The sequence below is a fragment of the Triturus cristatus genome, chromosome 1_2 (assembly GCF_964204655.1).
Source record: "Triturus cristatus chromosome 1_2, aTriCri1.1, whole genome shotgun sequence".
Taxonomy (NCBI): domain Eukaryota; kingdom Metazoa; phylum Chordata; class Amphibia; order Caudata; family Salamandridae; genus Triturus; species Triturus cristatus.
Genome location: NC_140580.1, coordinates 906,735,394 through 906,759,596, shown reverse-complemented (window position 1 = coordinate 906,759,596; position 24,203 = coordinate 906,735,394). Strand labels below are relative to the sequence as shown.

The following is a 24,203-nucleotide window of genomic DNA, read 5'->3' as shown; positions in this document are numbered from 1 at the left end:
GAAAAGGTAAAAGAAAGAGTTAAAGACTTGATGATTGTTTTTGACAAAGATAATAGGTTAGCTTTATATATGTTATTATGCTGATCTCTTCATAAAGCCAATAAGCCTACTTTTTATATTTTGGTGTTCTGACCTTTTGATTAATTCAGTAGGTCTACCTTACTTAAAATTACACCCTATACATTGTAACATCACATAGTGATAGTTGAGCACCCACAGGGGTTTTGGCGCCATGTCAATAAATCAATCAATCAATCAATATGTATTTGTTGAGCACGGCTATGAACCCACAAGGGTTTCCAGGCTCTATGTTGCTGGGCTTAGTCGAAAAGACAGGTCTTGAGTCCCTTCTTGAATTCTGCCTTAGAGGGGGCTGACTGGAGGTGGAGGGGAAGGCTGTTCCAGGACTTGGTGGCGAGGTAGAAGAAAGAACGGCCTCCACTGAAGCTTCAGAGGATGTGTGGTGTTTGTACAAGGGCAAGGAAGGCAGAGCGAAGGTCTCTGGAGGGTTGGTGACAGTTGATGTATGCTGGTCTTTGGATGTGGGGGGATTTGTAAGTGTGTGTTAGCATCTTGAATTGGCATCTTCTCTGGATGGGGAGCAAGTGGAGGTTCCTGAATTGGGGGTGATGCAGGTCTGTTTGGGCAGGTTTAGGATGAGTCTAGCCGCTGAGTACTGTATCGTCTGGAGTCTCTTCATGAGTTTGAAGGATGTTCCTGCATATAGTGTGTTGCTGAAGTCCAGCCGGCTGGTGACTAGGCTTTGAGTACCGGGTTTCCTTGTGCTGATGAGGAGCCCTTTGAAGATCCATCAGAGCATGCAGAGAGTGTGAATGCAGGTGGCGGAGACTGTGTTGATTTGCCATTCCATGGTGAGTTTGCTCTCCAAGATGATGTCAAGGTTGCTGGCGTGGTCTGTCGGTGTGGGAGTATGTCTGAGTTCTGCGGACCACCAGCTGTCGTTCCACTGGGAGTCATTGTTTCCAAAGATCAGCACTTCGGTCTTGTCAGTGTTGAGCTTCAGACAGTTGGTCTTCATCCAGTCAGCGATGTTCATCATTCATGTCCTGCGCCCAACCACCCACATGCAGTTCACAGCAAGCGATTGGATGCCTGCGGGGAGGGGGCTGGGCGCAAGGCCTGGCCACGGTGTGGGGTTGGCATTACATATGGTACTAAAATATTACTTTAAAAAATAGAAATCCACTGAAAAAATCAAAGGTTAAATTGACGTTATAATTAGAAATTGTAATGATAACTAGGGATGGGTGGAATTCAGGGAGTTTCGTTCTGCGGAATTCCATGGAAATACATTAAAATTCTGAAAGATTTTGCAGAATTTCATGAAGGGGCAGAATGGGCACTGCAATGTTTCGTGCATACCCCTCGCTGCCCTTACAAAAGTAAGGGCACCGAGGGGTATCCACTTCAGTGCATACCACTCAGTGCCCTTACATACTTATGTAATGGCATCAAGGGGTATGCAGTGCAGTACAGTGCATACCTCTCGGCGCCCTCACATAAGTATGCAAGTAAACCGAGGGGTATCCACTCCAGTGCAGTGCACACCCCTTAGTGCCCTTGCATACTTATGTAAGGGCAATGAGGGGTATGCTCTGCACTTCAGTGCAGTGCAAACCCCTCAGTGCCCTTACATAGGTATGCAAGGGCACCAAGGAGTATCCACTTCAGTGCATACCCCGCAGTACCCTCACATACTTATTTAAGGGCACCGTGGGGTATGAACTGGACTGCAGTGGTTTAAACAGGGCTGGTAGAGGGAGCAGTTCCTCTATGTTTAAACCAACGCAGATTAAAGTTTCATCTGCTATGGTTTTTAAACATAGAGGGGCTGCTCCCTTTTCTAGCCCTGTTTAAAAAATAATTACAGTGCTAATTAATTCTGCTAGCAGAGTGGTGAAATTTATTAGTAATTCCAAGCTACATGAGTAATGCAGAATTACTAAGGGACAGATGCATCAACACACCGTTTTGCGATTCCCTAATTGTGAATCATTGCGATTAACAATTAGGAAATCGCAAAACAGCATGCATGAAAGTGTGTTGAGCACTTTCTGCGATTCCTAGGGATCACAAATGACCTACCTCATGAATATTAAAGAAGTAGGTTGCAATTTGCGACCCCCTAGGAATCGCAAAAATCGCAAGGATGGTGGCCTGCTGAGGTCAGCATACCACCATGTCCATGATTGCTTTTAAATAAAGCAATCTTTTTTTTGTAAAGCAGCCCGTTTTCCTTAAAGGAAAATGGGATGCTTTACAAAAATAAAAATGAAAAGTTTTCCTTTCATTTTTAGGTCTCGCCTGACCCAGCGCATGCGCTGGTCTGGCGAGACTTATTGAGAGGGCTCCAAAAAGTGCTACCAGGCCAGCCTAGAGCTACAGTGTAGGTGCGCGGGCGCGCGCGCCGCGCTTTACCGCGATTACTTTCACTTTTGCGGCCGCACGGCCGCCTTCATGTTTGATCGTGATCGCGCTCGTGATCACTTTCACTCGCTTTTGGGACCTTATAAGTATTTAGTTATGCAACTGTTGCATGGCTAAACACTTATAAGGTCTCAAAGGTGAAACCTATTGGCTATGCCAATGCTTGTTAAAGAGCAGACAGTGGTCTGTGAGACCATGGCCTGCTCTTAAAAAATGCTTTTACAAACATTCACAAAGGGAAAGTGGTCCCTTGGGGACCCCTTTCTATTTGAGAATGGGTTACCACCTACTTCAAGTAGGTGGTAAAATGTAAATGTTTCGCGACTGCATTTTGCTCTCAAAACATTCATGCATACCGATTCAATTCGGTATTAGGAAGGGACACCCTAAACAAGCCCCTTCCTAATAGCAATTCTCAAACCCATTTTGTGATTCAGTAACAGGTTACTGAATAGCAAAATAGGGTTTGCTGCATCTGAAAAACATTTTTTGCTTTCGCAAATGGGCCAATTCTGCCAATTGGCCTGTTTGCGAAGACGAAAATGTTTGATGCATGTGCCCCTAAATTCCTCCAAATATGCCAGCAGAATACAAAATTCTTCCCACCCCTAATAGTAACTTACTATACATTTAATAAAAACCTTAGAAATTCACTGAAAAACTGAAAGGTTAAAGGGACATTATAGATAGGTGAAAATGTTGGTTAAAACATACCATTTTAAATGAACAAAACCACTGAAATTCACCAGTTATAGTTATCTCAAGTAGCTTTAACTTGTGCCCTAAATTAACTATAACGTGCACCCTCACTATGCACTGCTAATTACCCTGCATATTACATCACTCATAACATAATCTATGACATCATTGATAGCATGACTGCAACATCTGAAAGACATCACTGATGACAACACTGTGCATGGCGGGGGCACAAGTTATACTTACCATTGGGCACGAGTTGTAGTTACTTGAGATATCTTTAGCTGGTGAATTTCAACGGTTTTGTTTGTTTGAAATGATATGTTTTAACCAACATTTTTCACCTAACTATAAGGTCGCTTAAACCTTTGGATTTTTCTGTGAATATATCTTGATCACACTGTGATTTTCTCCTGTGTTTCCCTCAAATAAATAGTCTTTCTACCTTTTCATGCTGCAAGGATGCTGGGAACTGTAGTTTACATTTAAATTTGATACACTGAAGCACTGCATCAAACAAAATGAAATGTAACGCAATAAAGTCATTGGTATTAGATATGCCCCACATATAGCGTGAAACACTCAAGATATAACCACATCAAAAAGATGTCGCATCAAATGATACCTGTGACATAAAGTGCATGCATGCTCCGTTACTTGGTGAGTCTGTGATAACATTAAATTAAATTGATATTCGATATTGTTTCAATCCCACCAACAGAGTGAAAACAGTGTTGCTGTCCTTCCACATGAACCAAATTCTTAAGCATTCGGACTAATCAGTCCTAGAACACAGTACTTGTGCCAACTAATGCCTACAGAATTGTGGGAGGCAGAATTGAACCTATGCATGCAGGTGAAAAGGTCCTCCCTACATTAGACAATCACTCCCAACAGTGGGCAGAGGCCACAGTCATGAGATCCACCTCAAAGCTCCTACCTGGAAGCAGCAGAGAGAAGAGGGACTGTATGTAGTACCTAAATGGAAAAAGTGTGATTATACGCAAACCACAACCAATTTAAAAAAAAGAGAGAAGAGGTAACTTGGTAAATAGCAGTTAAAAAGGCAGCAGCAAAGGCAAAGTCAATCACAGTTCTTTGAAATTGATACATGTACAAAGAATTCTTCATCCACATCGTGTCCATAAGGGGTCTTGGTTCTATATGTTATAAGGTATCTCGATTCGAGTTGTTTTAGGGACTTCATTCTGTAATCACCTCTTAGAGATTTAACCACTTGATCGATTTCCCAAAACACAAGTGATGAGGAGTCCCCTTGGTGTTTTTCTCTATAATGCCGTGCAAGAAGGTAGTCCACCTCATGGTTGACAATAGCCTGTAAATGCTCTAATATTATGGAACTGAAAAGTAGTTCTCCCATTAAACAGTAATTTGCATGAGCATCCGAGGATGTATACCACAAACGTGGTCTTGCACTTGATGGGTTTTGTAATTTCAAATTGTTTTCCCATGGATCTCATGATTGCCTCCAGAAATGCCCTGTGCACATGCTTTACACTTACGGCATGTCCAAAAAAGCATTTCCCTCATTATGCACTCCCAACCAAGTTGACGAGTCCACTTATTGTAAGGTGTCAGCTAATCAGCATCATTGATCACGACCATCTTAAATGTCATTTTGGGGTAAGTAACGAATTAGGATCGTCTCTGAGTACATGCCAATGTTTTTCATGACATTTGTCACATGAGGTTATCAATCTGATGTTCTCTGTGTCTGCACCCCCCTTTCTTCTTGAAGTTGTGGTTGATAATGTATTTGAGTGATTTTATGTTTGCAGAGTGATGGGATGTGACTCTTTCCAGCTCTGTGTAAACGTCAGTTCTGGATATGAGCTTGCCTGGTTCTTTTCTCAGTGGGAATGAATGTGGGTGGAATAGGTTTGCACTTGGCATCCAGGCTTGGATAAGGGTGAGGAAGTCTTTGAGTTTGTGGATGGCCTTGAATTGGGATGGATGCAGAGTACTCCACACGGCTCCTGTCGCCCAGAAACCCGAGATTCTTATTTTTGGCCAAAACGAGCCCTGTTGGTCGAAGGACTGGTGGCCGACTGAATTGGGGCTGGCCACATCCCCTTCTAAGGTGGTTGAAAATCTTGGGGTCAAATTTGGCAATAGGCTGTCCTTCCGTCCCTATATTTCATCGCTCGCAGGGATGTGTTTTTTATTGCTACGTTCCTTGAATAAGATGTCCGGCTCGAATCTAGAAAAATGATAGTACATGCGGCGATCAGTTCACGCCTTCATTATGCTAACACGTTGTTTTTAGGCCTCACTGACTATCTGATTAAACAGCTGTAAATTGTACAAAATGCTGCCACCCAATTAATACGGGATGTTCCAAGATGCCGTTCAGTAATGCCTAGTCCCAAAGAATTACATTTGCTCCTGATTGAGAGATGTGTCATCTTCAAACCCCTGGTTGGCTCCCAACTTGTATTTAGCAGACTCTTTCCTTTTGTGCAGTCTCATGAGCTTAGGTCCAGGGATGCTCTGTTAATTACTGCTCCCAGGTACGGCGGTGAGACCAAGGGTGGGCGCTCCTTCACCTGTCTGACGCTAAAGCCTGGAATGAGTCCCCTTTATTCCTTCATCGGATTTTCAATGAGTATCAGTTTAGGAAACAACTAAAGACCTGGTTAATCTATAATTGAGGGTTCTGCTGGGGTTTCTTTCCTGCTTCTAGTGCTGGGATGCCTGTTTTGACAGCTGTGCACTTTACACGTTTTATTGTATTGTATTGTAAATTCACTGTGTCGAAGAAGTTTCAGGCTGATTTCTTTGTTTTGTCCCATAGTAGTTTGCAGTTCAGTATCACAATAGCAATCATGCCTTTAGGCATAATCCACAGTGTCGTGGCCTGGGAAAGAGGAAGTTCAGCTGCTGAACAAACAGCCACATTTTACCAATAAACAGATTAGCAAAAAAATATAAAGAAACAGGATCCGGCATGTTAGTGAGCACAAAGGATGCAAGGTATCAAAGTAGAATTTATATTTTGTTCAAATTTATCTCAGTAAAATTAAAAAGGTATGAAGAGGCTAGAGGAAGGGGTGTGAGTATAATTTGTGTGACACTAAAAAAAGTTCAAAAAGAAGGAAAGTGGGTGAGTGAAAAGAGAGAAGGGAATTAAAAGGGAAACCAAGACTTTGGAAAGTGTATCAGGAAGAAGTGATGACGGGTGTGGAACCAACCATCCTATCCAAGCTCTTTTATTCCAGGGAAAAGGCAAAGAAGTAGGGGGGGGAAACAAAATGGGGAGACAGAGTAGTGGAAATCTGATGTAGTAGGGCCGTGGCACTAGGGATTGAGGTGCAGGATCAATGTTATCATTCGCATGGTAAATAGTTGAAGTTATTATTGGTTAAGGCAATAACGAGTGAGATAAAAACACATACAATAAACATGTTATCTTGAAGTGGCCTCTCTTAGTGGTCACTTGGTGCTTCAACATCTAACTGGCTTTAGTGCTTTTGTGAGCATGTGTCATTAAACATGTGAACTACTACCAATATTGGTGAGATGGTTCCATAGCTTTTTATATTTACAGTGTAATCCTTATTTTTTTGTATTTGTATTCTATTCCCTAGGAACGTTATCCCTCATATATAGTTGGAATATGTCATTTATCTACCAGATTTTAATATCTAACTTATTATCTAGGGCATTTTATATACACCATTTATTAGTGTAAGTCTCATGTTATCATTTATATTATATTTGGTACATGGCTCAGATCATGTATTATGTTTGTATACCTCTCCTGGTTTCCATATTTTAGTTTTATTCTTGGTTCACTTTCTGAGCATAAATGCGATGCTTTAATGCTTGCATATATTCATGAAGCATCTCTTATTGAACATGTAGTATTTCCACTTATTCCACTTGCTTCTCCAGTTTAAAATGTAGGCAGTGATCCGCTTGATTCTTGTATTGAACTTGTAGAAAATTCCTTTTTTTGGTTCTTTTATTGAATGTGTAGGAGGTGAACTATTTCCTTCTTTTGTTTAGCATGCATAAGGTTCTTGTTTCAGTTTTCATATTGAATGTCTAAGAAGGCGTCAGATTGTTTATCTTTTTAGCATAGATGAAGTTCTTTGCTTGCTTCTGTTGATTATGTACTAAAAGAACTCAACTTGGTTCTTAGGAGTTGCTTTACGTGGTCCAGAAGGTTCTCTGCTGGGGGAAGGTGTGTGATATTAATCGTTGGCCCTTCACTAGAAGCAGTCTAAAAAGTCTTACTGGAAAATCAGAGAATTTCTTGAATACGTCATTGCCCCTAGAAGGTGAGACGTTTTGAGCAGAGCCAGTCACGTCAGGCCAAACTGGTTTTCTAGAGTCATGGCCCATCGGGAAATCTTACAATTTTCCTACAAGCCAATGTGCCTGTGTCCGTGACTGGTTCATTATAAGCGACCAATCGTGGGGCATTAGGGCAATGAACCTAAAACACCCCATATTTTAAATGCAACAGGGCTGTGTTTCACCTCAAGAGACAGATGTGCATTTGGTGATAGACCTATGTTCATGGTAATGGATATATAATGTATAATGAATGATACTCAGTCCCATCTCAAGATCAAAGATGAGCTTTCTCACTTTGTTTCACTGCATTTCACAGTTTCATTGGCAGACGCAATAGAATTAGGGCAAGATGTACGACCCATTACATTTTGCGACTCACAAATTGTGTCGCTTTGAGACTCGCGAAATGCAATGTACAACAGTATCACAGACACTGTTAGCGATTCCCAATGGGTTCGCAAATTGCATGCCTCATCAATATTCATGAGGCAAGTGCAATTTGGGACCCCATTGGGAATGGCTAGCACTCCCAGGGATGGTGGCCTGGTGGGGTCAGCAGACCACCATGTCTGGGACTGCTTTTTAAATAAAGCAGTTTTTTTTAAAATGCAGCCCGTTTTCCTAAAAGGTAAACGGGATGCATTTAAAAAGAAAAATTAAACTTTTCAGTTTCATTTTTTAAGGGCAGGCAGTGGTCTCTGTGACCACTGCTTGCTCTTAAAAATGTTTACCGCACCCATTCACAAAGGGAAAGGGGTCCCCTCCCCATTTCTGAATGGTTTACCACCTACTTGAAGTAGGTAGCAAACTGCGAGTGTTTTGCAATGGTACATACCATTTGGACTCAATATTAGGAAGGAACGCCCATGGCATGCCCCTCCCTAACAGCAAGTCACAAACGCTATTTTGCGAGTCTGTGACTTGCAAAATAGCATTGGTACGTACCACCACAGTGTTTTGTGGTCGCAAAAGGGTTTGCGACCATAAAAAACGGTCGTACATCTGGCCCCTAGTTCATATCTAAAAGGCAAAAAATTGAAATCCTGCACCTGGACTTTGTCAATCTCGCCCTCTGGCTCTCATGACCAAATAAACTAGGCACTCAACAATTTCATTTGGAAAAAGCACACATTCTGATCTTTGAAGGTGATCTGTCATTTACTCACCAAATTAATGTTGTGTCCAAAGCCGCCTTCAGCCATTTCTGGTGAAAGTGGTTTCACCACTGCTCCCTTGTTATTAAAGCAAAAGACACACAATTGATGGACGGACTGCAGAACAAATCAAAACATTCACCCCCAGTCAAGAGATCTGGGTTAAATCCATAATTCTTTTGCTCACCATGCCACCCCAGTTTAGACCTGGTCATATGCAAATCAGTCTTGACCCTGTGCCTCATGGCACAGGGCTCACTGTGCCACTGGAATCAAGCTATCCTGGCTGAAGAGGGGTGAAACCCCGAAACTGGTCCTAGGATGATTGTTTCCGGTCCAGGGAGGACCTGGCTTGGCAGTTCGGGCTGGACTTTTCCCATGAGGCACAGGGTCAAGACTGATTTGCATATGGTCAGGTCTAAACTGGGGTGGCATGGTGAGCAAAAGAATGATGGATTTAACCCAGATTTCTCGACTGGGGGTGAATGTTTTGATTTGTTCTGCATTCCGTTCATCAATTGTGTGTCTTTTGCTTTCTCGCCCTAAATACGCCAGGTATGTCCAGATGTGGGTCCTGGGCTCACTGTGCCACTGGAATCAAGCTATCCTGGCTGAAGAGGTGTGAAACCCCGAAACCGGTCCTAGGATGCTTGGTTGCGGTCCAGGGAGGACCAGGCTTGGCAGTTCGGGCTGGACTGTTCCCATAAGGCACAGGGTCAAGACTGATTTACATATGGCCAGGTCTAAACTGGGGTGGCATGGTGAGCAAAAGAATGATGGATTTAACCCAGATCTCTCGACTGGGGGTGAATGTTTTGATTTGTTCTGCATTCCGTCCATCAATTGTGTGTCTTTTGCTGCCTTGTTATTAAAGAGCCTCCCTAATGCTCACTGTGGTCATGTCATGCTTGGATTACTGCAATACCCTTTATACGCTGATCACATCAACATATCCCTCTCACAACTCCGGAGAAATCAAACCTATGTTGCTCCTTCTTAGTCCTGCTTGAAATGACAGGTTAATGTCATCTGAAATGACAGGATAATGTCATCCTGGCCCTGAAACCCTTACATTGGCTTTTAATGAAAGAAAGAATTGCCTATTGAAGACACTTTGCTTGGTACATAAGCTCTGCATGGCCACTTGGACAGCTATCTTGAGAAACGGTTTGCTTCTGCACCCAAACAGAAACCTGAGGTCCTCTAAAATGGGCCTTCCGGTAATCGTATCTTTCAGGTACAAGAGATGCAGTGTTTGATCATTTCATGACCATTGTTTCTCCATGGGGCTGCATAGCCCTGCACCACGGACTCGAAAAGCATCATCTCAAATATAGACGATGCTTAAAGACTCGCCCCTTCACCCCTGGCATTTGGATAAATACACCCCTTCCTTGACCCCCTTCTCCAGATGGGTCTGCCTGGGCAGGCGCCTAAGGCTGGCTGTGCTTTCCTTAGGCACCCGAGCTTCCCAAGGCTTTGTCGTTTGTTAAGTATCTTCCTGCAATCTTACCTGTTGGTGGATCAGAAAGTCCCTCATCATGAGACTCCTGCAATGAATCAAAGAATCTCTTCTATATGTTGCCCTGCCCAGAAGCACTTGGAGGTCACCACACGATAGTTTGTAGTACTTTAAAAACCCCAAATAAAAATAATATTTGAGAATTTCCAGTTCGGTGCTTTTTAAGTTGTTAATAGGTCAGTGCCAATACAAACTGCTTATATTGTAAGTCCTACATTTCTGTTGGTGGTATTTGTTTTATAACACTTATGGAAGACATCTTTTTTGTGGTGGGGGTTTCTAAGGTACCCTACTTGCCACAGAAGAGAAGGTGCATCATCCAGAGATGTCCACCATCATTGGTAGAGGCTTCTTAATGAGAGTGGAGTGCTGATATCAGGGACCACTGGGTATATTATGGGGAGCAAATGGAATAGAACCATCTGCATCCTTATGTAATCCCTTTACACCTACTGTGCCTGTCACACACCGGATGGCCGCGTCACCTCCTATTGACACATTTCAAGACAACAATCTGAGTTGATCATCAGAACGGTGGCTGCCATAGGCTAGCAGGGCTAGGGCAGAAACAGCCACAACGGACTGCCCGGCCATATTATCCTTTTCAGAGAATGAAACGCCTCTGGCTTGTTGCGGTGCCACCTGTATTCAGCAAAAGCAAGTCCTTATCTATGTTCATCTCCTGAACCAATGAATTTTCAGATAATTAAGCTGTGATACTATGTATAATTAGGAATTCCAAAATCTCCTTTTCAATTTAGACCTTTTAGGTGACCTGAAACTTGACCACATGATGCTGGTCAGTTTGTGCTAGACTTTCCGAAACTTAGCTTCTGCCATTTATAATTGACCATGCCGACTTTTAAAGTATTGCATGAGTTGAGCCTTAAATGTATTTGAATACCACCTGGTCAGATCATACCCTCTTAGCCTCAGGGTTGGTCTAATTCCTTCGCCTCAGGATTTACCATCAGTCCCTTTGTGTCCAGCCTGGTTGGGTGAAACACAAAGTATCTGGAATGTCTTCTTGCCTGAAGTCCAGAGTACTTCATGTGTATCTAGTGTGTCCAAACACAGTGCAAGAGGCACTTTTAATGCTTACATTACTTACCATTAATGACATTACCCTGAGTCCTACTCCCTCGCTTTCATTCATGGTCCCTACCGCCCTCCTAGTATGCACAACTAACATCTGTGTTGGTTAAGATGCTTGATTGCTGACAGGAGGCGTGGAGGTGGGGGATTTTTATGGTAGAAAATAGTGTGTGATTGGTCTGATGACGCAGGGGTGCCTCATGTAATGAAGGAAAGCAAGGGAGGGACGATAGGGTAATGTTTCTTTTCATTGAGAGACTACCAATCTGTTTTTAATTCTTTGTTGCAAAGTCTCTGTGGTGGGTGTGTATTCAGGACATAAGGGATAACAATAGTTGTGATCAGAATAGATTTTTAAATGTATACTTAGTTAGAACATTGGAATGTTGAGCTCTCCATTGAAAACAATGGAGTGCTCTGGGCTTCTAATGGCCGGTAGAAGCCCGGAGCATCAACATTCCAATGTTTAACAAAGGCATGACGGAGCCTGAGTGGATTTCCACCCCCTCTGACTCCTCGAGGCCTTTGTTTTACAAATTAGAACATTCTTCCCTCTAGGGGCAGAATTTTCGAATAGCCTTAGAGCCCTCCGTAGCGTGCTCTTCCGCCCATTAAGGCCCTATCCCTTGTTAAAGGCCTGAGCCGTACTGGAGCATACCTTTAATAGCCGGTAAAGCCCACTACGAAGGGCTCTAAGGCTATAGTAGTTGCTGTTAAAAAAAGGGCGTCTTGAATAGACTCTAATTCCTCTCCAATATTCCCCACAGCCTCCGGACCTGTTGAATCTGAACCTTTAGATGAAGCCAAAGAAACCAAGACCAACCAGAGGAGGACGATGGAGGGAACAGGGCTGGAAGACAAGAGGCAAGAGGATCCCCATGGCCCTGGTCCATTCTTCTTTATTGGGGGCTCAAATGGGGCTGCACTGTAAGTACACATGTCCATATGCGTGGGAGCTTAAGAACAATAAGTATGATTTTAAATACATGGAGGCGAGGAGTAGGAGTTGGAAGTGTATTTTAAATTCAGTTGTATGCTCCAGTTCAACCTATAATAAATGGAAACGTTGGCCTTGACTCAGGAAAGGCCAGTATCTCCCCAAATCACAGTAAGCTATTCCCGTAATACAATACAAACAATTGCCCTTGTAGAGGTACTCTTTGTCTTTTGCAGCAGCAGAAGGGATGGCACAACATAATGTCCAAACACCTTAGATTGTGAGGGAATGGATAGACCTGAAATCTAAAAATTGAAGCGAAACCTACCTCCGATCCACTGTGCATCTCATAGACTTTTACCCATTAATAGAAACTAAATTTAGACAGACTGTAAGCGACTCGAATGCAATTATACACATAAGCCTTAATTCACAGCATTACAAGGAAGCAGAATTGAGATCATGCACTATTTGACACTATATGATAACATACGTTTGCCTTCTTATCCAAGCCATAGTCACAAAGCAGCCTCCTGTCTGTCAGTGAGGTGTGAGTGGAAGCTACAGAAAGTAAAAAAAATGCTTTCAGACTGGGTGTAGGGAACATAGCACCAGGGGAACTAAACGGGAAGCCAGAGGTAGCAGGTGTTACCTCTGTGCACCTGTAATTTACTACCATAGTTACAGATAGTTAGAGTTTTCCTTTGTGATCCAGCTCCCTTGGATAGAAGCCCAAACCACTCCACAGCGATATCAATTTGGCTGTGAGGTTCAACTAATGTTTTTACAATGGAGGACCAGGATAACTTGGTAGTCAAGTCATGCCTCTTTCAACTTCTAATTTTGACTACTGCAATGCCATTTATTTGGCTTGACCTGTAAAATCTATTAAAAAGTTGCAATTAATACTAAATCCTACAGCACAATTGAAAATTTGATTTGGTCAAACCCGCTTGGGCCAAATTGCTTTGGCCTCCGGTGACCCAAAGAAGTAGGTTTAAATCTTCAAGTCTTGTGCAGAAATCACTTTATGATCCTTTCCCACATACATCGTCTGGTGTATTTGTTTTTTACAAACCACCTCCGGCACTGAGTGGAAAATCAGTTTCTGCTCTAAATTCAACCGAAATACCCTTGGAGGTCAAGAATTCTCCATTTCAGTGGCAACACTTTGGAATGAGATGCCTCCAGAGCCAAAGATAACTAAGGAACCTCCTGAGGCACAGCCGGGAGTAGGCAGCAGACAGCGCTTTGCTCGCTCTTTTAAAACGTGTGGAATTGTTTTTTAAAATACTCACTCACCCTCTCCTTGTCACACGCTCCTGGTGTGCAGGTATCCCCTCACTCAGCGGAACCAGCGCCGGGAAGGGAAATCGCCGTCAAACTCCACCCGCCTTCCCTCACGCCCAAACTGGGACACGCCCACTCTGAGGCCACGCCCCCTGCAACCAGTAGTTAAGCACGCTGAATCACGAGCGCGTTCAGATAACTAAGGAACCTCCTGAGGCACAGCCGGGAGTAGGCAGCAGACAGCGCTTTGCTCGCTCTTTTAAAACGTGTGGAATTGTTTTTTAAAATACTCACTCACCCTCTCCTTGTCACACGCTCCTGGTGTGCAGGTATCCCCTCACTCAGCGGAACCAGCGCCGGGAAGGGAAATCGCCGTCAAACTCCACCCGCCTTCCCTCACGCCCAAACTGGGACACGCCCACTCTGAGGCCACGCCCCCTGCAACCAGTAGTTAAGCGCGCTGAATCACGAGCGCGTTCAGATAACTAAGGAACCTCCTGAGGCACAGCCGGGAGTAGGCAGCAGACAGCGCTTTGCTCGCTCTTTTAAAACGTGTGGAATTGTTTTTTAAAATACTCACTCACCCTCTCCTTGTCACACGCTCCTGGTGTGCAGGTATCCCCTCACTCAGCGGAACCAGCGCCGGGAAGGGAAATCGCCGTCAAACTCCACCCGCCTTCCCTCACGCCCAAACTGGGACACGCCCACTCTGAGGCCACGCCCCCTGCAACCAGTAGTTAAGCGCGCTGAATCACGAGCGCGTTCAGATAACTAAGGAACCTCCTGAGGCACAGCCGGGAGTAGGCAGCAGACAGCGCTTTGCTCGCTCTTTTAAAACGTGTGGAATTGTTTTTTAAAATACTCACTCACCCTCTCCTTGTCACACGCTCCTGCTGTGCAGGTATCCCCTCACTCAGCGGAACCAGCGCCGGGAAGGGAAATCGCCATCAAACTCCACCCGCCTTCCCTCACGCCCAAACAGGGACACGCCCACACTGAGGCCACGCCCCCTGCAACCAGTAGTTAAGCGCGCTGAATCACGAGCGCGTTCAGATAACTAAGGAACCTCCTGAGGCACAGCCGGGAGTAGGCAGCAGACAGCGCTTTGCTCGCTCTTTTAAAACGTGTGGAATTGTTTTTTAAAATACTCACTCACCCTCTCCTTGTCACACGCTCCTGGTGTGCAGGTATCCCCTCACTCAGCGGAACCAGCGCCGGGAAGGGAAATCGCCGTCAAACTCCACCCGCCTTCCCTCACGCCCAAACAGGGACACGCCCACTCTGAGGCCACGCCCCCTGTACTTTCTCCCAGACTATATCAATGTGTAGTTTCCGGAAGCGCAGCGGACGAGCGCAGCGGGCGCGACGACTGCGCGCCGAAGGCGCGCTTAAGGCAAGCTCGTCTGCGCTCGTCCGCGCCGAGTCCGGGCACAGGGCCGTACCCCCTATTCCTCAGACACCAGAGCTCAGGCACTACAATGCTGAAACCCTACACAGCTTAAGACCTCCTGCCACGAACTGTTCACGGCATCTCCTCTCAGCTGTTGACATCCCTCAAACTTGTCCCAAGTGTAACTCACTGCTTAAACCTAAGCCCAAAGCCGATTCAATCCACGAGTACCATATGCTCCTGTTAAATTGCAGATCCCTGCCGAAACACAGGACAGAAATCGCCCTGTTATTAGACGAACTCACTCCGGACGTAGTTTTCCTGACGGAAACATGGCTCACCACAGACTCCGATCCTGCCCTAGTCAGCGTTCTCCCCCCTGGCCTCCAAATTACTCGGCAGGACCGTCCTGGTGGGAGAGGTGGAGGTCTAGCAATTATTCATAAAGAACAGTTTCAATGCCGTGTTATCCCTGAAACCATTCCCGATTGTGAGATTCTCGCTTTTAGCATTAATTTCTCCCTGAACAACTGCCTCTCCGGTACTCTTATCTATCGCCCTCCAGGTCCCCTTAACAATTTTCACCTTCTTCTCCCCCAGATTGTTGCAGAACGCGTTAGCACCTCGTCCAACTTCACTCTGCTAGGTGACCTCAACCTTCACTTTGACTCTGTATCGGATCAGACAGTCACCACATTGGTAGATGACCTAGCCGCGATACAACTCACCCAATACGTCAAAACCCCCACCCACGTGAAAGGTCACTTACTGGACCCGGTTTTTAGCAACTGCTCTAACTTCATAGTCGACTCACCATCCCCGCTCCCCTGGACAGATCACTTCCTGGTGTCCTTCACATGGTCCACATCTAAGTTTCTACCGTGCGGGCCAACAACTAAATTCATCCGAGCTTGGTCCCGCCTCTCAATCAACGACTGGTCCTTGAAGCTCGCCTCCAATCAACCTCCTTACAATGAGGACCCAGGCCTAGCCAACCAGGCCTATGCTGAATGGATCTCGCAAACCCTCGAAAATACCCTCCCTAAAAATAAAATCACGCTAAAACGCTCCCACAAAACGGCTCCCTGGTATTCGGAGACTCTCAGGGACAAGAAACGCCAGTGTAGAAAAAACGAAAGACGCTGGCGTTTAGACTACTCTTCAGAAAGCAAAATCAGCTACCGAGAGTCAATTAGCGAATACAAAGCGGAAGTCAAACTCGCCCAGACCACCTATTTTTCTAATAAAATCCTCTTAGCTAAGTCTAAACCCAAAGAAATCTTCCAGATTGTAAAAACACTATCCAAACCCCCTACGAGCCTGCACGACACAAAATCCTCAACTCACTGCAATGATGTAGCTGAGTTCTTCCATCAAAAAGTCAATAACATCTACTCCTCCTTTCTCCCCAGCAATATCCTATCCCTAGCTCAGTCCAACGCATCCTTAACCACCCCCCTCCCTCAGCTTCATTCTAATTTGGACCACTTCCCTCTCCTGGATCTTCCCACCCTGGAAGCCATAGCTTGGAAAGTAAAAACTGATTCTCCAGAACATTCAGCCCCTCCAGACATCTTAATGTCTGCATCTCTAATCACACTGCCAATCATCAGGGATGTACTGAACGCATCGATCATCTCTGGCTTAGTTCCTCTGGCATGGAAACAAGCCATGGTTCGTGCACTACTAAAAAAGCCCAATCTCGACCCGTCAGATCTTAGTAACTACCGGCCCATCTCCCTGCTCCCGTGGGTGAGTAAAATCTTAGAAAAATATGTCAACTGCCACCTGGTAAATTTCTTAGAAAATGCCCAATTGTTAGACGCCACCCAGACGGGCTTCAGACCAAAACACGGGACTGAGACCGCCCTCCTCATGGTCACGGAGGAATCCGGAAAAATCCTGGATCAGGGAGGATCAGTGGCAGTGATCCTCCTTGACCTCAGCGCAGCCTTCGACACGGTCAGCCATGACACCCTGCTGCATCGTCTGTCCAGCGTCGGAATTAAGAACAAAGCCTGGCGCTGGTTTAAATCTTTCCTGGAGGACAGATCCTTCCGAGTCTTTGACCGCGAGGCCGTCTCCACCAGCAGACCTCTGGGGTGCGGAGTTCCTCAGGGCTCCTCTCTAAGACCTGCCCTTTTCAACATCTATATGAGGCCACTGGCCGACGTCGTCCGCCCTTTTGGGATTAAGATCATCTCCTACGCGGACGACACGCAGCTAGTGGTCTCACTGGCATAGGGAGCCAATCGTCCCACGTCAGGCGGACTCAGAGACTGCCTAATAGAAGTAAAAAACTGGATGTCCTCATCATCCCTTAAACTGAATGGGGACAAAACGGAACTGATGCTCCTGGGCCCCTCCGACCCCCTCCTCTTCAATTCCCTCTGGCCCTCCGTCCTAGGCCCCCCCCAGAACCTAAAGATAACATCAAAAGCCTTGGGGTTTGGTTGGACAGTTCCCTTTCATTTAAGACTCAAGCCACTAAGCTCTCGGCATCCTGCTTCGGCCTCCTCAAAATGCTTAAGAAAATCCTGCCTCTCCTCCCTATGGAAGCCAAGCAGGTAGTCACACAGGGTCTGATACAGTCCCGCTTGGATTTTAACAATGTGTTATACCTCGGCGCCCCAGACTACACCCTACGCAGACTTCAGATAGTGCAGAACTGCACGGCCCGACTACTACTCGAACTCCCTCGCAGTCAATCTGTGAGGGCCGGGTTGGTTAAACTGCACTGGCTGCCAATTCGTCAAAGAATTCGTTTTAAAGCCATGTGCATTACTCATCAGTCCTTTTGGGACACAGGCCCCTTGATCACCCGCGATCTAGTCACCCATTACATACCTACCAGAAACCTCCGTTCTAGCCAAACTTTCCTGGCGACACCTCTTAGAATAAAAAAGACCAGGTCAGGCGGCAGGACGTTCACATATAACGCCGCTAAGTCCTGGAATGCTCTCCCTCTGCATCTCAGAGCCAACTCCAACCACTCGTCATTCCGTAAGGAGTTAAAAACTTTCCTTTTTAACCTTCCCTACTAGCCCCTCTCAGCCACCTTATTAGGTTCCTCTCTAGTATCTATTAGCGCTTGGACGCCTCTGGGCAGCAATTCGCGCTCTATAAATATACTTCCATTCCATTCCAAAGAAGGAATCCTTTCTTCCAAAGTTTAGGAAATCACACAAAACCTGGTTGGTCTCCACAATCTAATAATCGCCTTGAAGTACCTCATACATTTTTGGAGTATGCTCCACCCAGGGCTTCTTAGTGTCAAGATTCTTTCGGGTGTTTGTAAGTTTTTTGCAAATACTTAAATAAAATAAAACAAAATATTACCAATATTACCAACTCACAAATGAAGCACATTTATTGTAATTCTGAAGTGTGCTGGAAACAAATATTTTAATAGGATCAAAACAAATCAATAGACAAGGTGATGTCATTTTCACACATTATCGTTTATGCACTGTACAGTTTTATCAGTAAAACTCTATGTCTTTGTAAATGTAGTGATACATTTAATAGAAAATGTGTTGTCTGTACTGGCAGTGCACTACCACACCATGCATCCTCCACTCTATGCCACTCCACTCTATGCCACTCTACTCCACTTTCCGCCACTCTTGGCCACTCCACTATACTTTACCTCACTCAACTCTACTCTACTCCGATCTACTCCACTCTACACTACTCCACTCTGGCCAATCCACTCTACGATACACTACTCAAGTGCACTCTATGACAGTGGAGTCTGCAACACTCTTCAATACTATACTACACTCCATGCCAATCTAGGCCACTCTGCTCCATTATACAGCACTTAATCTATCCCAATCCACTGTACTTCACTCTGACACTCTGTGACAATCTACTCCACTCTATACCACTCCGCTATATGACACTCTACTCCATTCCAGTCTACGCTCTACTCCACCCCACTTTACACCCCTCCACTCTACGCCCCACCACTGTATGACCCTCTGCTCTATGGCTCTCTGCTCTATGCCACTCCACACCACTATATGACAGTCTTCGCGCCTCCACTGTAGGACACACTCTTCCACTTTAAAACACACTACGCCCTTCCACTCTATGACACTTTACTCCCTCCCTTCTACGACTCTCCATTCTATGGCTCTCCACTCTATGACACTCCACACCATTCTACGAGACTCCATTTTGCACCATTCTACTCCACTCTACTCAATGCCACACCTACGACACTCTATGGCACCCTAATGCCACTGATCTCTACTCCACTCCACTCTACGCCACTCTACTCTCTTCCACTCTATGCCACTCCATGCTACTTTATGCCACACTACGACACTCCACTCCACGACCCCCCACTCTATAACACTTCACTCTGTAACGCTCTACTCCAATCTACGCTATTACACTGTATGACCCTCCACTCTATGACCTTCCACTGTATGCCATTCCACAACACTCCACTCTATGACACTGTACTCCATTCTGTGCCACCCTACTGAACTTCACTCTATGCCATTCTACTCTACACCACTCCACTCTACTCTACTCCACAGTAGTCCATTCTATGCCACTCTATTGTACTGCACTCTATGCCACTCTACTCCACTCCACTCAGACATTCTACTCCACTGTACTCTACGAGACTCTACTCTTCAACACTCCACTCTATGGCACTCCACTGCACTCTATGCCACTCTAAAACACTCTATGCCACTCCACTGTACGACACTCTACTCCAATCTATACCACGCCACTCTATGACACTCTACGATACTCACCCTCCTCTCTACACTCCTCCACTCTAAGCCTGGCCCTCTACTCTAAAACACTCCACCCTATGATACTTCACTCTACAACACTGTGCTTGACTCTCTACTCTCCACTCTATCTCACTCTACTCCACGCTACTCGACTCCCTCTATGCCACTATATGAGACTCTACTCCACTCTACGCCACCCCACTCTACGCCACCCCACTCTCTTCCGCCCTACTCTACGACACACTACTCCACACTACTCTACACCACTCCACTCTACGACACTCTACTCCACTCTATGCTCCTCCACTCTAAGCATCACCACACTGAGCCCCTCCACTCTACACACTACACTGTACTCTACTCTAACCCACTCTACTCTGCAACACAACACAACACCCCACTCTACTCCACGATGCTCCACTCTACGACACTCCACAACACTCCACTCTACCTCACAACACTCCACTCTACCTCAAGACACTCCACTCTACAACACTCCACGACACTGTACAACACTCCACTCTATGATGCTCCACTCCATGCCACTCCTCAACACTCCACTCCTCTCCACCCTGCTCCACAACCCTCCACTCGGTGCCACCCTACTCCACTCTATGCCACTCCTCTTGACTCTATGCCACTCCACTCTCTGCCACTCCATTCAACACCAATAACTTTTAGCCATTCTGAACAACAGCCAGGATGATATACAACATGGCTAAAACACATTGGCAAAGCCAATAACTCTTTCATAGGCGAGACCTATTACCTTAGCAAATGCTTGTTTGGTTACAAAGATATGTGCTGCACTTGTTTTCAAGCCTTAAAGCACGTCTTTTTACTAGTGAGGGGTCAGCTCACACATCCCCATGACCCCAGAAACTCTAAAGGGCTTTCTCAATCTGAACTTCAACTGCTTCTCTGCTTGTGGATTAGTCTGCCCAGCTGGGGCATCATGAACTCCCACCTCCCCACTTTACCAGCTGCAGCAGCTCAAATAATGCAAAAAGGAAGAAAGGTGAAGAGGGATAGATTTGTGAGTGGGTGAAATGATGGGTGGGTGAAAGGATGGATGTATGGGTGAAAGGATGGGTGGATGCCTGGGTGAAAGGATGGGTGGGTGAAATGGTGGGTGGGCGGGTGAAAGGATGGATAGGTGAATGAAAGGATAGATAGATGAGTTAAGTGAAAGGATGGATGGGTTGGTGAATGGACGGGTGAGTGAAAGGCTAGATGGATGAGTGGGTGACAGGGTGAAAGAATGGGTGAGGATCAGTGGAGGGATGGGTGAAAGGATAGCAGAGTAAATTAAATCTGCATGGATGGGTGGATGATGGATGACAGATGGGAAGGATGGATGCATGGATGGATAGATGGACAGCAGAGTACATGGACATGTGGGAGGATGGATGATGCAGAGTATATGAAAATCAGAGAGAATGGATAAATGGACAAAATAATCAATTGATGCATGAAAGACTTCATTGATGGACGAGTTAGTCAACTGATGGATGTATGGGTAGATGTAGGGATGGATGGATGTATGCGTAGATGATAGATGTGTAAACGCATGGATGAATGGAATGGCCAAAGAATGAATGGATGACAGACTGTAAGGGAGACATTTTGGATATCAGAGGGTGGATGGAATGGTGCAAGGATGAATGGATAGATAGTTAGATAGAAGAGACCATGAAGCTCTTCAAGGGAGGTTCGGGCTCACTTTGCTTCGCTGGGTTGGTGCCATCAGAGCTTTAATTCCAAGTGTGGTGGAGGAAGGATATTCACATTTTCTGGCTATTCCAATGCTGCCCAGCAAGGACCGCACTTTGACTCCAGAGGGGCTGGCCTGCCTGTGCCGCCTGTCAGTATTCACCCACTTCCATCCATTCCCACTCTGAATCCCATTCCCCGTTAGCCAGTCTACTTCTCTGGACTACGAAGGCAACATGACAGAGGGTAAAGATATGTATGTGTCTGGCAAACCTGCTTTCAAGGCACCAGAACGCCGTGCATGACGGGATTCTACAAAAAAGGCCCACGTGATGCTCACAGGAAGGCCATGGGAACAAAGGCAGTAGCAGAGCTGTGTGTGGGAGCAGAGGTGACGTAAGATGGGTCGGAGGTGGAAACTCCCCAGGGTGTGGCATCATTGTGGTTACTCTGGTGAAGCGTGGTTTGATGACAAGTAGCGTCGTAAGGAGGTATGATTTTTCTGGTTACAAAAATCGTCATTACCAAATGATGAGATCCGCTCTCCGGAAATCTCTTGGTTTTGCCTGATGGTAAAAAATAAGCTGCAACTAAGACAGCTTCTTTTCTTTTTAGGCCAAAGGTGTCCAACGTAGGTCCAGGAGAGCTGGATCTATTTATGATTTTCAGGATATCTACAATATCCTAGGCATATGTAAGTTTCATCAATGTTGTTTCAGCGTGGGATTTGGTCCTGCTCATCAGTTGCTCAACCTAATACATTTTTAAGAAGACTATCGAAATATTAATTAAGTTTAGTAGCTTAAATGTGTATATCAACATGTCTTTTATGAAAGGGGCACAACTCATGATTCTTCGAGTTATAGAGGGATATGAAGAATAATGTACAGGTACAAAAGTGACTGAAAAGTATTTCCCAGTTGAATTCTGGAATTGGGCAATAGCATGGCTCTTTGTCGAGTATATTTTAAAAAAATGTCAGCTTGGTAGAAAATAGCTTATTTCATTGAATGCAAGGTAAAACCATTTCCTCCCAGCATCACATGATATTCAGAGTCTCGTGAGTTGATGCTTTTCAACAGATGCCACGAGATAGCTTAGAGGATTTTCATGTTGCACCCATACCAATTTCATTGGTGTATGATGTGCATTCAATTATTAGGCACATCTTAAACTTCAAAATAGTTTGTATTCATTGTCTGCTATGAGCCCACTTGGGAACACTGTGTTAAAGAAGATTAAAAGACAAACCTGGGGAGGTGCATAGGTCTTAGGAGAGGGGCCCTGGTTATACTAGAGTATAGGGTGATGAGGCACCTGCTAATCAAGGTGTTCTGACCCACAAAGAAAAATGAGGTGGATGGAGGAGTGCGTGCAACTGTCACCAAAGACAAAAATGTAGGACTCATATATACTCAGCTTGGCCCATCTTTAAAAAAATGAAAATCTCAAGGGAGTACATGACAACCCTCCTGGGGCGGTACGAGCTTGCTTGCTTAGCTTTCGGCATGTACTGCAAGTGACAAGTGACATCTGTTTGATGAGATGGGTTTTCAGCTCCTTTGGGCAGTAGTGAGGGTTTAGATCCTGCAGTTCTGCACTGGGGAGCTGTTCCATACCCCAGGAAATTCCTTCTCTTACTTACCTGATAAGCCTCTGTTGTCACAAATGAGTACCATCATCATGCTTCAATAAAAATATAGTTTTGGTTGCTTACTGCCACCGGCATGCCAGAGCTTTACAGCGTTGCGTACAATGTGCTACCGCCTTACCTCAACTTCAGAAGGATAAAAAGTCCAACAGACCTTCCAGTACTTAAACCGGTGACTCTAAGATTGACAATACTGCAATCTGTGCCCTGCATCCTGCACACAGAGCTAGTAGGTGCATTGACTCACTGATCTGTCTGATCTGTGCCTTGGACGAGCAGTCGACAAGGGTGTGTGCTCGTGATAGGTCATTCTCTGCTGGGGTCTCGTTCACTGAGATGTGTTTTCAAAGGGCCCTGCGGGGCACAGTGTTGGGTATGTCTTGTTTTGGGGAGGGCTGGTGTCTGCGCTATGTCAGGCTGAGCTCATGCAGAAAGCAGCTCCCATGGAGGGAACCTTCCAGAGGCCTTATCTCCTCCAGCCAGGCGATGTGGGAAGGACAGGCTGATCGCTGCTTCAGATGCCCCTCATGCCCCACCGAGATGGAAACAAAATAAATGTATCTGCTTTCAAAATTCAGAGAGAACAAAAAAACACTTCATACCAACACTCCCATTAACTCATGAAGACTCAGTCTAAATCTCTGATATTGCCCATTTATAGAGCAGACACCCCAGATGATTAACTCCTGTTGTTAACTGTAATTAAAGGTTACTGCCTGAACCTTGGGGCCATAACAGCGGATAATTACCCTCCCCGTAGCAAACCGCAGCCGATGGTGCATACCAAGGGAGGAGGTAGTTAACAGCTGAGTACATTAATGCGTTTAGCACTTCCCTCCCAAACAGAGCATTGTGAAAACACGAGCAGTCACTCGCCTGAATGGGTGGATAATGGCTCCATCCTACAGCGGCGTTCCCTCCGCCTTCCCTTTAGCAGCTGCCCTTCCATAGATGCTGTATGGGCCATTGCCCTATTTAGTTCTTTTTCTAACTGTACTCTTTCATCAGTCTCCTTATTTCTCTTATAGGTCCTATAGGCAATTACTTCCCCTCTAAAAACAAGCCTTTAGGGCACCCCATACTGGGAGTTACAATGCTGTATTAACATTTTGCTTTAAGAACTCCTCTAATGCTGGGCGCATATGAATAACCCACTGCTCATCAGTTAACAGGGGTTTATCAAATACCCATCCACTCCCAGTTTTTGCTTGAGTTTTAATTTTA

At 45.3% G+C, this 24,203-nt stretch overlaps 1 protein-coding gene across 1 annotated transcript in view; it reads left to right on the top strand.

Annotated features, from left to right (window-relative positions):
- TTLL10 (tubulin tyrosine ligase like 10) overlaps window positions 1-24,203 on the top strand; it is a 448,425-nt gene that overhangs the window by 291,503 nt on the left and 132,719 nt on the right. The window contains exon 6 of the mRNA XM_085609638.1: window positions 12,009-12,168. Within this exon, the coding sequence (XP_085465764.1) occupies window positions 12,009-12,168 (160 nt within the window). The remainder of the gene's footprint in view (window positions 1-12,008; window positions 12,169-24,203) is intronic.